The 12,074-nt window shown below is 39.7% G+C and overlaps 4 protein-coding genes across 6 annotated transcripts; 1 reads left to right on the top strand and 3 right to left on the bottom strand.

Annotated features, from left to right (window-relative positions):
- Nucleotides 1–472: 472 nt before the first annotated feature.
- Nucleotides 473–6,490, bottom strand: LOC125205905 (ARF guanine-nucleotide exchange factor GNOM-like). Its single transcript, XM_048105098.1, has 3 exons — nt 6,334–6,490; nt 4,789–5,557; nt 473–4,428 (listed from the first exon to the last, which is right to left on the bottom strand). Exons 2-3 carry the CDS (start codon nt 5,521–5,523, stop codon nt 814–816), a joined length of 4,350 nt encoding a protein of 1,449 aa, XP_047961055.1. The 5' UTR covers nt 5,524–5,557; nt 6,334–6,490; the 3' UTR covers nt 473–813.
- Nucleotides 6,491–7,018: 528 nt separating this feature from the next.
- Nucleotides 7,019–8,301, top strand: LOC125206421 (probable xyloglucan 6-xylosyltransferase 5). The gene has a single exon (XM_048105674.1). The coding sequence runs from the start codon at nt 7,019–7,021 to the stop codon at nt 8,294–8,296; it is 1,278 nt and encodes a 425-aa protein (XP_047961631.1). The 3' UTR covers nt 8,297–8,301.
- Nucleotides 8,302–8,337: 36 nt separating this feature from the next.
- On the bottom strand, nt 8,338–9,476 carry LOC125207637. The gene is made up of 2 exons (XM_048107060.1): nt 8,940–9,476; nt 8,338–8,668 (listed from the first exon to the last, which is right to left on the bottom strand). The coding sequence occupies exons 1-2, from the start codon at nt 9,405–9,407 to the stop codon at nt 8,582–8,584; spliced, it is 555 nt and encodes a 184-aa protein (XP_047963017.1). The 5' UTR covers nt 9,408–9,476; the 3' UTR covers nt 8,338–8,581.
- Nucleotides 9,477–9,761: 285 nt separating this feature from the next.
- On the bottom strand, nt 9,762–11,931 carry LOC125207638 (UDP-N-acetylglucosamine transferase subunit ALG13 homolog). Of its 3 annotated transcripts, XM_048107061.1 has the most exons (5): nt 11,848–11,931; nt 11,606–11,694; nt 11,084–11,335; nt 10,484–10,583; nt 9,762–10,111 (listed from the first exon to the last, which is right to left on the bottom strand). In XM_048107061.1, the coding sequence occupies exons 3-5, from the start codon at nt 11,261–11,263 to the stop codon at nt 9,855–9,857; spliced, it is 537 nt and encodes a 178-aa protein (XP_047963018.1). In that variant the 5' UTR covers nt 11,264–11,335; nt 11,606–11,694; nt 11,848–11,931; the 3' UTR covers nt 9,762–9,854. The 3 variants fall into 3 exon arrangements, with proteins under 3 accessions (XP_047963018.1, XP_047963020.1, XP_047963019.1); XM_048107063.1 differs by lacking the exon at nt 11,606–11,694 and having other exon boundaries at nt 11,848–11,886; XM_048107062.1 differs by lacking the exon at nt 11,848–11,931 and having other exon boundaries at nt 11,606–11,841.
- Between the last annotated feature and the right edge of the window lie 143 nt (nt 11,932–12,074).

Here is a 12,074-nt window from a genome sequence, read left to right as displayed (position 1 = left end):
CAAGGCGTCATCATTTTTGGATATTTTGGCATACCGTATAAATTCAGATATGACGAAATTCAATTTCGTGAGAAATTGACTTCACGCTAAAAGTCAGTATATTTTTTTCAACATATTCAAAATTGGTGGTAAAAACTTGAATTGAACAGTGTATTTTTTCATTATTTGCCATTTACAGTATTAATTATTAATTTTTTATAGCCCCAAAGTTTTGCAATAGTGTAAACAGTTTCGTACTAACATACTACTCCCTTCTTTTCTTGTTAACAATTGTGTTTCTTTTCGATACGAAGAATAATTGGAGATAATAATATTACTTTTTGCCGAAAATTTAAATGATTCTTTATTGTTAGAATGTTTTAAAAAGGAACACAACTATATTAAAGAGGGAGTATTAGGAAATCACAAAAATTAATATGCAATCGATTAACGTGACAATAACTAAGAACTGAACAATAATCAAATGACAGTATTGTCGAAATAAAAGTTAGAATTTCAGATTATGTACAATATAAGCAGTCTGCTAGACAGAGACTCCGAATATAATACACTGAGCTTCCTGTACATAATCAGAGCACAAGTAAGCGTAACAATGTAAATAGTCTTCCTACTTAGAGAAGACCAAAACCAAGGCAAATTCAGCGTTGTAAGAGATACATACCTGAAAATTTGCAAAATTTAACCTATCGGCTCGGCTACTACCACTAAGTCTAAATGATATAATTCACTCCGAAAAAATGACACAAGGTTGTAATATAGTACTATACTCAGCCAAGTATATGCGTATCATCTCTACCTGCGTTGGCATTTGTTTTAAGCATCACCCGTCTCTCCTGCAGTGGTATCACCTTCGTTAGATTGCAACAGCTCTGAATCTTGATTTAGGAACACCTCCGACTGGAGAGAGGGAAACAACTTATTGACGTGCAACCATGTCTGTTCCCACACATTGTCCCCCCCGAGAGTACTAGTGGGAACGAGAACCCCTTTCGTCTTCATGACAAGCAGGGTGTTCTTGAGAAGTTCTGGCACAAGCTCCTGAAGCTTCTCACCTTTTTTGACCTTGAGCTTCATGTACTTCTCCATCCGGCCAATCACATTGCGCCACAGCTTGCAGAAGCTCGACAGTTGTGATAATTCCTGGAGCAAATGTAAGAACACTTTCGTGAGCAGTTTCAAGGAGAGAACGAGAGTTCCTTCTATGTTTCGGTATTCTTTTTGAGTTTGAGGGTTCCCTTGAGCAATTTCAGCCAAGTCATCAAGCATTGTGAATATCACCATTTCAAAGCACTGCGGCCAGAAGCCGATAGGAAGGCAGATCTCATCTACCCCTGTTAAGCACGTTTGCAAAGATAGGAGAGCGTGATTCCTAACTTCTTCCCTCTGGTCCAGACAAACTTTCCTCAATCCTTGGACAAGCCTCAGCCACATCTCACCGATGTCCTGACACAATTTTGCAGCTTCTGCTTCGGACATGGCTTCCCTAGCATCTTGGGCCCAACGTACCAAACAAGAAACAGATCCTGCCATAAGATCCACAGCATGGACCGATCTATCAGTCTGTCCTGTGCGAGACTCTGCAAATTGCCTAGCTGCATCCACACAAAGTACAAAATTTGCTGGGGCTAGGTGGGCTCCTTCAGCCATTATAAATGAGAGGGCTTCAAATCCTGATTCGGAAGCATCAGGGTGTCTAGCAGTGATAGAAAGTAAAGAAGCAATGGTTCGCCACCCCATTGGAGATCGGATATGAGTAGCATTTGCTTTCACCAAGCGGCTGACCTCCTGTGTTATCTGCTCACAGTATTGGTCAGCAACTCGAGCATCAAGCTTGAGAACCAGTTGTAGTGATCTCAGAAGTTCATCGGCCAGATTCTCCTTGTACGGAAGCAGTCTCTGGCAAATGCGAAGAAGTCCAAAAACTGCCTTCTCAACCAAGGCACAAGCCACTACTGTTGACTGAACTATACCTGCTATGTGATCATAAACACCTGGCCACAGAAGCCCAATTCTGTCACGGTTATTCAAAGTAATTGCAATCAACAGTTCCAGGCAGAACACCGCAGTGTCCTCATCCTCAGGCGATGCATTGCCCTTCTGCGGTCGTCCAGCAGCCCATATAAGTGCCCGTGCAAGCTGCAATAAGGAATCAGCTTGCAGGAACTTGCTCTCTGTGAAGATGCTGTCTATATGGCACTTCTGGATTGTCTGAAGCGTGCGTTGATGAGCAGCCAGTTGTTGTTCAGTAGGTTGAGACCTTGGCTCTTCGGTATCAAGAGACAGAAGCTGACTGAATCGCCCCATAAGGCCGGAGGACCTCCTAGGTGTACCAATCGTTTGCATATGAGCAGAAGAAAGTGAGTTTGTAAGAGGCTTCCCATGTCCAGGATCAGATGACATCTCTGAATCATCCGCTGCATCACTGGCCACACGAGCAGGCAGAAGGCCAAGCTTGTGCAATCTTAAGATGCAGTCCAGAATATTTCTCCAACCAGTACGGACAAAATCTCCATATCTATTCGCAATAGTGAAAACTGTAACCGTGGCCATTCTAGCTTTTGCATCATCACCGAAGGCTAGAACAGGTTCCTCTACAGATGAGGGGTTTAAGAGTGTTGTGAACTTACACAGACACACAACAAGATCATCCAAAACATCTTCGAGATGATGACACGCAGATATCTTTGCGACAGCCAAGAATCCGTCTATACATGTTTGGTAAACATCCTCATATTCTGCATGATCAAATACCACAGAGATAGCAGCAATTGTTGGACCAGACATGATAGCAAACATGTCATGGTCAAGGTAGGTTCTGGAATCTGCAACTATGTATGGAGATGTTTTTTTGGACTTGTGCATCAAATCAATCCATCTGCTAGGAGTCATTTCAGCAAAACCTGCTCCTTGTTCAGGTGTGGTGCGAATCTCATTCTTGCAGATGGAGTAATAGAGCTCAGTTAGGAACTCGCGAGGTAGGTCATTGCCTCCATTGATGTGCCGGTTATTCTTTATGAAATCTTCTTCTGTCATCTTTTTCTTCACCTGTACGTTATGCTGATCAGTATTAAGCATGATGAGGGAATACGACAGCAAGAGAGCAGCATCCTTATTTGCTAAGATCAAAGGTGATTGTTCATAGTATCGCCCAGAGAATGCCTCAAGCACCCTTTGTATCTTCTGAGATTCACCAGGCAGCCGAAAAGTCTCCAGAAATAGCCTTAATGCAGTATCAAGGTTCATGTCTTGAAAATCAAATGTTCCTGCAAATTCATGCAGAACTTGAACGCAAAAATCATCATGATTTCCAAGAAAATCTCCAACGAGATTTTTATCCAGTCCAGCTGTATAGCGGAAAAAGCAAGCCACACTCTGGGAATCAAGTTTTTCGGGCAACAGATGTGTTCCTTGGAGAAATTCTAGCCCTTTCTTTGGATCTCGATTGAAGTGATCAGCTCCAATCATCAATCTTCTTTTTATGTACTTCCTTCGGCGAACAAAAGGGACCCAATAATCAGGATCACTATAATTGTCGCATTTCACCATCCAGAAGGGAATATACTCCTCAAGATTTACAGGATTTAATTCAGAACCAGTTGATCCATTGCCAATCCTCTCAGCCATTCCCTGAATCACTGCTATTAGGCCATCTAACGCAAGGATGTGCATACTGGACAGAGGGCAATTTACTGGAAACGCACTCTTTGACAATAAATTAGCAAGTTCTTCAAAGACGTTTCCGCACGTTATATCACAATCTAAATTTGCATACATTTCTACCATAAAGGTTTTCTGCCTACAGAAATCAACTAGTGCCTCCATAACAACCTCCTGCTGCTGGTATGAAGCTCCATACTGAGGTTGTGCCAGTCTCAAGATCACACAGGCAAAGAAAGCTTCAAGCTGAAGTTTCAGCTCAGTGCGCAAGCACTGATATAAATTAAGAACAATGCTACAGACCATAGAAAGAATCAAGGGACTCATTGACAACCCAAACTGCATAAGGTTACGAAACAGTTCATCCTGTATTAAACTCAACAATCTGGGATGCTGTCGCATAGCAGGGCCGCTTAATTCAATTGCTGAGTTAATCAAACCTAACGCGAATAGAGGCACATCTTCATCAAATGACATCGAATTTGCTCCGAGACCCGTCTCTGTATGCTCAACAACATTAAGCAACGAACAGAGAAAATGAAAAATCTCAACCATGCAGGGTACACCATATGGTTCTGTCATTAAATGCGAGTCAAATGGAACTACATCCTTCCCATTGTCACCCCTGGCAGTACTTTCATCCACCACACTGCTCATAAGGCCAGATGCAGAACTCAGAACTCCAGAGGAGAGTCGGCCATCATACTCAGAATTTCCACTGCCATTTTCTGCGTTGCTACTGAAACTGTAATCAGGATCAAGTCCAGCAGCCTGTGGCAAAAGATAACACGTAAGGTTCCACATGTAATAAGAAAAATAAAAAAGCCAGCATCAGTGATCAATCGCCACGAAGTCCTACATATATCAAATTATCAACAATGCTAATTGAGCTACAAGCATCACAAGTAGATACAACACAAACGCAATCTAAAGTTTGCAAATAAGAGTGAACATAATCAGCCTATCCAACTAAAGTTTTATCAAGTGGCAGTGTCCCTATTAACTCCAACATGATCAGTCTTATTTTCTTTTGTCCAAATGTTAGCCACATGCCTGATCATTAAAAATCAATCACCAAGTTCCTCTCCAGTGTTATTACAATCCAAAAGAAAGAGAGACGAAAATTATTACCTCATTTTTTATAGAACCGCCTCCCTTTATCAGTGACCGTTCTGTATTGTCAACATCTGGAAGATGCGAAAAAATGCATCTAACAATTTCATGCATTGTGTGACGAGCCATCCTTTGTAAAAGTTCGCCTTTGGTACCAGCTTGATGTACTACTCGGAAACAGGTGTTCACAATGGTACAAACATGCTGATTGCTCAACATCACTGATGCTTTACTTTTCATGCAAGCCAATAGAACTTGAAGTATCTTGGTTAATACAACTTCTTCAGATGCAGGATCAGTTACCTCAAATCTACAGCTAGTAACTGCATCAACTACCAGATGCATAGCATCATCAACACTGACAGTATTCATATCCAGCACATCAAGAGTCAAAATCTTGTACACAGATGACAGTGCTACACCAGTAATTGGAGCCCCTGTTTCATCCGACCGAATTACATCAAGAAATGGCTGGAGATACAAGGAAGGATTGACAGATTGCCAGTCATGTTGCCATGAAAATACTTGTCTTCTCAAGTTTTTAAGAGATTGAATGAGAGAGTGCTCCAACTGATCTTCACCAGATGCATAACGGCCTCCCCATCTCACATTCCTTCTCATGACTGCCAGTACTGCTCCTATCTCTGAATTAATCATAGATCCCATTGCAGCCTTATTAGCAGAGGTAGCCTCACAGTCTTCGGGTTCCTCTTCAATTGCATTGATGCTAGATTGTAACCTTAAACGTCCCATTGCTAAGAGAATATTGCACCTTTGAACAAGTAATCTGATCAAGCAGAATAAAATGTGGTTGGAATCAAATCAGGACATTCAGCAGCCCATGGATACCATCCTTTTATAAATACAAAATTTAACAGATTGTGTAAACAATACTATGAGACTATAAAGTATAAACAAGGTTTCAGCATATATGTTTCTTTTCCATGTATAGATTATAGCATATGAGTTTCAAACTGGGAAACAACTTTTTATGCAAATGCAGTGCAGCATAAGAAGTAAATGTTCTACACACACCTAAGCCCATACATAATAAATCCATTATCATTTATCACAGCTTCAATTGTTTCTTGAGAAACATCTCAAACTGAGATATTTTTTCAACATCCTATACCACAACTAATCCTAGAGAGAATTGCCAGAAATCGTAATACAGGATATACAATAATAAAGACCAGAAACAAGCAAACACTTCCTCCATTTGAACTCTAAAAATGAATAATCCATATTTTCCAGCAGATTTTGTTACAGGCTGATTGAATAGTATTGAACAGTTTAGATCATTTGATAGAATTGTTCAAAACAATGCAACATACATTAGTTGGTAGTTTCTGATCCACATTTACTAACTCCATTACATAGAAGCACCAAAGTTTAAGAATCAGAAAACATTCTACAAGTTGAAATTCAGCAGTCAAATCATGGTCCGCGCCCTAAAAAAGTATTGCAGAAATGTGATACTTAAACTGGAGCTCCTAATTCCTTTATACAGTATATGTAAGATCAGTTTCGTAAACTCAGAGAAATAATCGTGCGTATACTCACCTACGAAAGACAGAGAAGACTAGTGCAGAGTAGATCCGAGGCTTTGACAGTGGAAATCCAGGTTTCCGGCGGCGATATTTGAGGATCAAAATCGCCGGTGGATTGATTTCCTGTTGACTGGCGAGGAGCAGTGAGAAAATTAAATAAAAAAAAAGAGGAGAGAGGATTTAATTTTGAAAAGAAAAAAGGTGAAAGAAAAGAGAGAAGTTGTTTGTGGAACGAACGACGCCGTTTGCCTTCTAGAAAACAGAAAACTATATTAATAAGGCAAAATTACACTTTAATTCTTAGATTATTGGAGTATATCTACTCTTTATTTCTTATTAATCTATACGTCTCTGTGAAATGGTGGAAAGATCGATCATTAAAGTGTAATATTCCTATTAATTATTACTATGTCCAAATAATTATAAGAAAAAAAATGAGAAGGAAACAAAGCAAAAGAATAATAATGAAGCATTTAATAAATGATGGCAGTTAGTTAGAGCAGAAGTTTGATTACTTTCCAATTTCTACTCATCTCATTGAATGGATGCACACATCATTGCAAGCTTACATCAATAAAGAGTTAGTCTCTCAACTTCACAATTTATCATTTTGATTGAAGTCACACGTACTCACATTTCCTTCCATTTATCATATCATTTCATCTTCACACACTCCACATTTGCTTGGCTTGATCAGCATGGCTATTGAGGGTGTCTCCGCCTCAGCCACCACCACACGTGGTGGTAAGCGCCGCCACCAAGGTGGCCAAAGAAGCAGAAACCTCAAGCTCACAATCCTCTCAGGTGTGGTCACTCTTCTCATCTTTAGAAGCACCATTGACAGCTCACTGCATTCCTCCTTGCCAGATATCTCAACCACAAATTACGTGGAAGAGGCTAATCGGTTCATAGCCCAAATTCGATCCAACGAGGAAGATGAAGATGGTAACTCCACAACCTTGATCACACCAAACCAAACATACACATTAGGCCCCAAGATCACCAACTGGGATGGTCAGAGGCAGATGTTTCTCCAACAGCATCCCGGTTTCTCGAGCAAGAATCCTAGGATCATGCTGGTGACGGGGTCGGGGCCATACCCTTGCGACAGTACCATTGGTGATCATTACCTGCTCAAGTCTATCAAGAACAAGATTGATTATTGCAGACTCCACAGCATTGAGATAGTGTACAACATGGCCTTTTTTGATGAGGTGATGTCTGGTGTTTGGGTAAAGCTGCCTCTGATTAGGAAGCTGATGCTTTCACATCCAGAAATGGAATGGATTTGGTGGATGGATAGTGATGCATTCTTCACTGATATGTTCTTTGAGGTCCCATTTTACAGATATGAAGGTTACAACATGGTTGTTCATGGCTATCCAAATCTGCTATTCGATGAGAAATCTTGGATTGCTCTGAGTGCCGGGGTGTTCCTGCTTAGGAACTGCCAGTGGTCGCTGGACCTGCTCGACGCCTGGGCAAGAATGGGACCGAGAGGATGGGCCAGAGACGAGGCGGGGAGGATTCTGACAGAGAATTTGAAGGGAAGGCCAGCATTTGAGGCAGATGATCAGTCTGCACTGATATATCTGCTCATCTCAAGAAGGGATGAGTGGATGGATAGGGTGTTTTTGGAGAATTCATACTATCTCCATGGGTACTGGGTGGGATTAGTTGACAGGTACGAGGAGTATGAACGCAAGTTTCACCCCGGTTTAGGAGACGAGAGATGGCCTTTCATTACTCATTTTATTGGCTGCAAAGTTTGCACTGGTTATGGAGATTACACGTTTGAGTCGTGCTTGAGGAACATGGAGAGGGCGTTCAATTTTGCCGATGATCAGATGCTGGAGAAGTATGGTTTTAGGCATAGGGGGCTCTCAAGCCCTAATGTGAAAAGGATCAGAAATGAGACGAGTAGGCCATTGGAGCATACAGATAAAATTAATGTGTCTCAGACAGTGTATATATAGGGAGGGCTTCTGTTATTATTCGTTTTGAAACATATTGAGACTGTATATAATCTGAATCACATTTCATCAGCCTTTTTTTATACAATAGTCTGATGTTATTATCTATACAACAACTATAGTCAAGTATCATACTGGATAAAAGGTCTAAAAGATCAACTTACACAGCCCAAAATCTACTAGTTTGCTCTATGTATAAGCTGAACAGCACGCTTTCATTATTCGACTTCTGAACCAGACAACGCGTTGTTATGAACCATCTCTCCTTTGCTCGCTGTGTTCACTTTGTCATTTCACTCGAATAACAGGAACCCTCCGACGTGCTAGCAATATTTCGTTCATTTGAGCAATGTGGAGAAGTAGTTGGTTGATTTTCTGCAGAGTTGCAGCAAAAGATATAAGAGATCCAACTCAACACAGAAAAAATGTACATCTACTACATATTCAACAACTGTGTTTTTTCTTTTATATGTATTTCACATTCCCTCTTAAAGTGATTTTCCAAAAATGGTCACATTGAACCTTTATCAATCTATTACTGAACTAGGGAAATAAACAACCAAATTTGTTCTAATACTCAAACCAAGAATGAGAAGTTTAAAAAGAAAAAGAAAAGTAAGATGATGAGAAAACCATAAATCAAAACCTTGTCCTTTTCATCTATGACAGCCATGAGACTCTTCTTGCTGCTGTCCAACTCCAACCGCCTCTGCCACCACATCAGAACTCTCCGCCTCCAGAACGAGAGCAGTAACACGGCAGCAACACCACCTGCCATACATGCAAAAGACCACAGCCCAGCTCTACAAGTAGCACAGTTCCTCAACCCACCAAGAATGTGAAAAAACCCAGTTTGCAGGGCTCCCACATGAAGTCTCATCCACCTCCTAACCCCATCACCACCAGCAGCTGGTGGTGCTGGCAGATGTATCGGTTCCTGTGGCTGCAGCTGCTGACGCTCATCTCCTTGATTAGTGATTGGCAAATCTTCATGATTTCCGGGTGGAAAAACTGATGACCTGGTGAAGAAGTCGTCTTTAACAGCGGAGGAATTTCCTTCTTCATCCACTTGCTGCCAATCATCTAGTTCTTCTGAAACATCCCTGTTTTCCATGTTTTTGGATTTGAACAAGTATGTTAATCAAAGTACAAGTATACTTTTGTATATATATATTTATATATATTCATCTCATGCAGCATTATCTATATTATGAGGATATGATTATTGTAACACATACCTCTGCCAAAAAAAAAAGATCTTGTTTTCAGATATTTTGCTGGAAATATCTTGAATGCTCTTCTCAGAATTTTGGGTTTGGCTGCTACTTATTTATAGTAAAAGAGAAAAAATAAGTCAAGGAAGTTGATGTTGATATGTGGGACAATTCTTTTTGCACATATCTAAAGGTAATCTTACACTTCTTATTGCGCTTTTATGTAGGAGCAAGATTGTGATATGATGAAGAAGGAGCATAAAATGACGACTATATTATATGAATATCATTGTTTTTATTCTAAGATAACCATCTGTATTCAGAACAGTAGAGTTTACATTTGATAATCATTCATCTACGAAACCTAAAAACCTATTAATAAATTTAGCAACCGGCGTAGCATCACCGGGTTGATAAGGTACAAGAGAATTTGGACCCATAGCAGAAATGGTCTCATAAAGAGTTTGAGGCCGAGCGCAGAACAAATGGTTTCTTTTGGCCAGTTCTTCAGCAAGCTCACTTTGGTGATTGTCCATTAAATCCTCATTCACGACTACAATCAGGGGTTTCCTCAGTCGGAGCGTCTCAAATATGCTCCCAGAACCTAGTGAACAAAATAAATATCAGTAACGTGGTGGAGCTATGTGACTTAAGAACAAATAAGAACGATAGTACACGAGATACACATTTGATTATACACTAAGACATGGATTAATTCATCAATAGCCCACAATCTGTCCTGTGCAAAACACATTGGAGAAACTTTTCAACAAAGTATACTAATTAAGTAAGATGGTAATCTATGTATGAGAAGAAGAGAAATACGGAGAAAAAGAGGCAGAAATTCTCATCATTCTTTTCACATATAATGAGAACGTTTGAGAATACAAATTGAAAGAGGCAGAAATAGCTTCTCATCATTCTGAGGTAAAGAATACAATTTGAATGGAACATACTTAATGAAGACAAAGGTTACCTGCATGACTGATTACGAGAGATGCCGACTTCAAATACTCAGCTATGCTTGATGAAAATGTAAAATAATCAACAGATAAGGACCCATCATCTCCACTACACTGAAAGTTGATGTCATTAAATTAAGATTAGAAATGACAGTGTGCCAGGTTTAGAATAATCAGACAAGATGGCAACAGAGGAATATGCCTTGACAGTCTAAGTGAACAATTGGTGTTAAACCCAACTTTTAGATTTTAAACACACTGCTAAAGTTTCTATTTTGGCTTCGGAAAGCAGAAAGGAGCCAGATAACAAAATCATATATTCCACAAGGCCATGAACATTAAATTCCTGAACTATAAATATAAAGATAAACTCACGAATGCATAGGACCAGCAGAGGTGAGATAAATGCATCATAGACAAACTGGTTCAAAGGTGTTTTGCCGCCGAGAGGTAATAACTTTACAGTAATGCAAGGACAATGCAGATATAATATAAACATTATTCCAGAGCTCATTTTCATGTATTCTACCAACTACACATTGCTTCATTGCTCTCAAAACTGAATTTGATGCAAAAAAACTCAATTCAAATACCATGTGTCTATTAGCCAATACCTTTGACGGGATGTAAGACCCCCGGCCCATTTGAATGACAAGGTGCGTATAGCCCTTTCTAAACAGAGTTTCCCTGACCTCCTGACTGTCTACAGCTCTAACCAATGCATCAAAACTAGTTGTTCCAACAGTCACGAAGACTACACTTTTCGACTCCGAAATGTCATCAATCTCACCCATCTGCGTTCTAGATTTTTTTTTTTCTAGAGCAACTAATGATGGAAAGACAATGTTTCCACAAAAGTTAACACGCTGCAAAAAGTAAAGTTTGTTATTTAGCTTAACTGAAATTTCAATACAGTATGAGAAAAATATATCGAAATTTTAGGTAAAAAAAAAATCCTTAAAAAAACTGAAATTTGAGGTAATCAAAATTTTCTACTGCATCGTCAATTCTTTCAATTAAATCGTCATAAAACCCGAGAGAACATGATGCTCATAAAAAAAAATTTGTATAAAATCTGACAGAGGAATTAGATTCTTTCAATATACAGATCTGCAATCAACTACGTGAAATCTAACCTCCGTCCGGCAGAGAGATCCGCAACCGCGGAAAATAGAAACGTGACTGTGCCGATTATATTCGATGAGTGAGGGCAACTCCAATCATACTGGAAAACCCATTTTTCCAGTTAAAAACAGCCCCAACCATACACCAAAACGCATCTGAAATCCCCCATTTTTGCGTTTTTTGAACTGTAGGTACCCAAAAAATTGCAAAACGCCCCTTCTTATTTACGTATTTATTGGGGGAAGAAACATACCTGTGACCTGATGAAGAGGAAATGGCGGAAACAAGAAATAATGGAGTCATATGAAGAAGACGATGGAAGCTATTAAATTATTTTATTAAGCTTTATCTCTATGGGCTTCACAGTTGTGGGCCTCAACTATATACGGGCTTCACAGTTGTGGGCCTCAACTATATACGGTATTTCATACAGATAATTAGTAAAAGAGTTAACTGCATAAAAGGTCTATGACTTTTCGA

This window comes from Salvia hispanica, chromosome 2, assembly GCF_023119035.1.
Source record: "Salvia hispanica cultivar TCC Black 2014 chromosome 2, UniMelb_Shisp_WGS_1.0, whole genome shotgun sequence".
Lineage (NCBI taxonomy): Eukaryota > Viridiplantae > Streptophyta > Magnoliopsida > Lamiales > Lamiaceae > Salvia > Salvia hispanica.
Note: the sequence above shows the minus strand (reverse complement) of the source record. Positions and strands in the feature narration are given on the sequence as shown.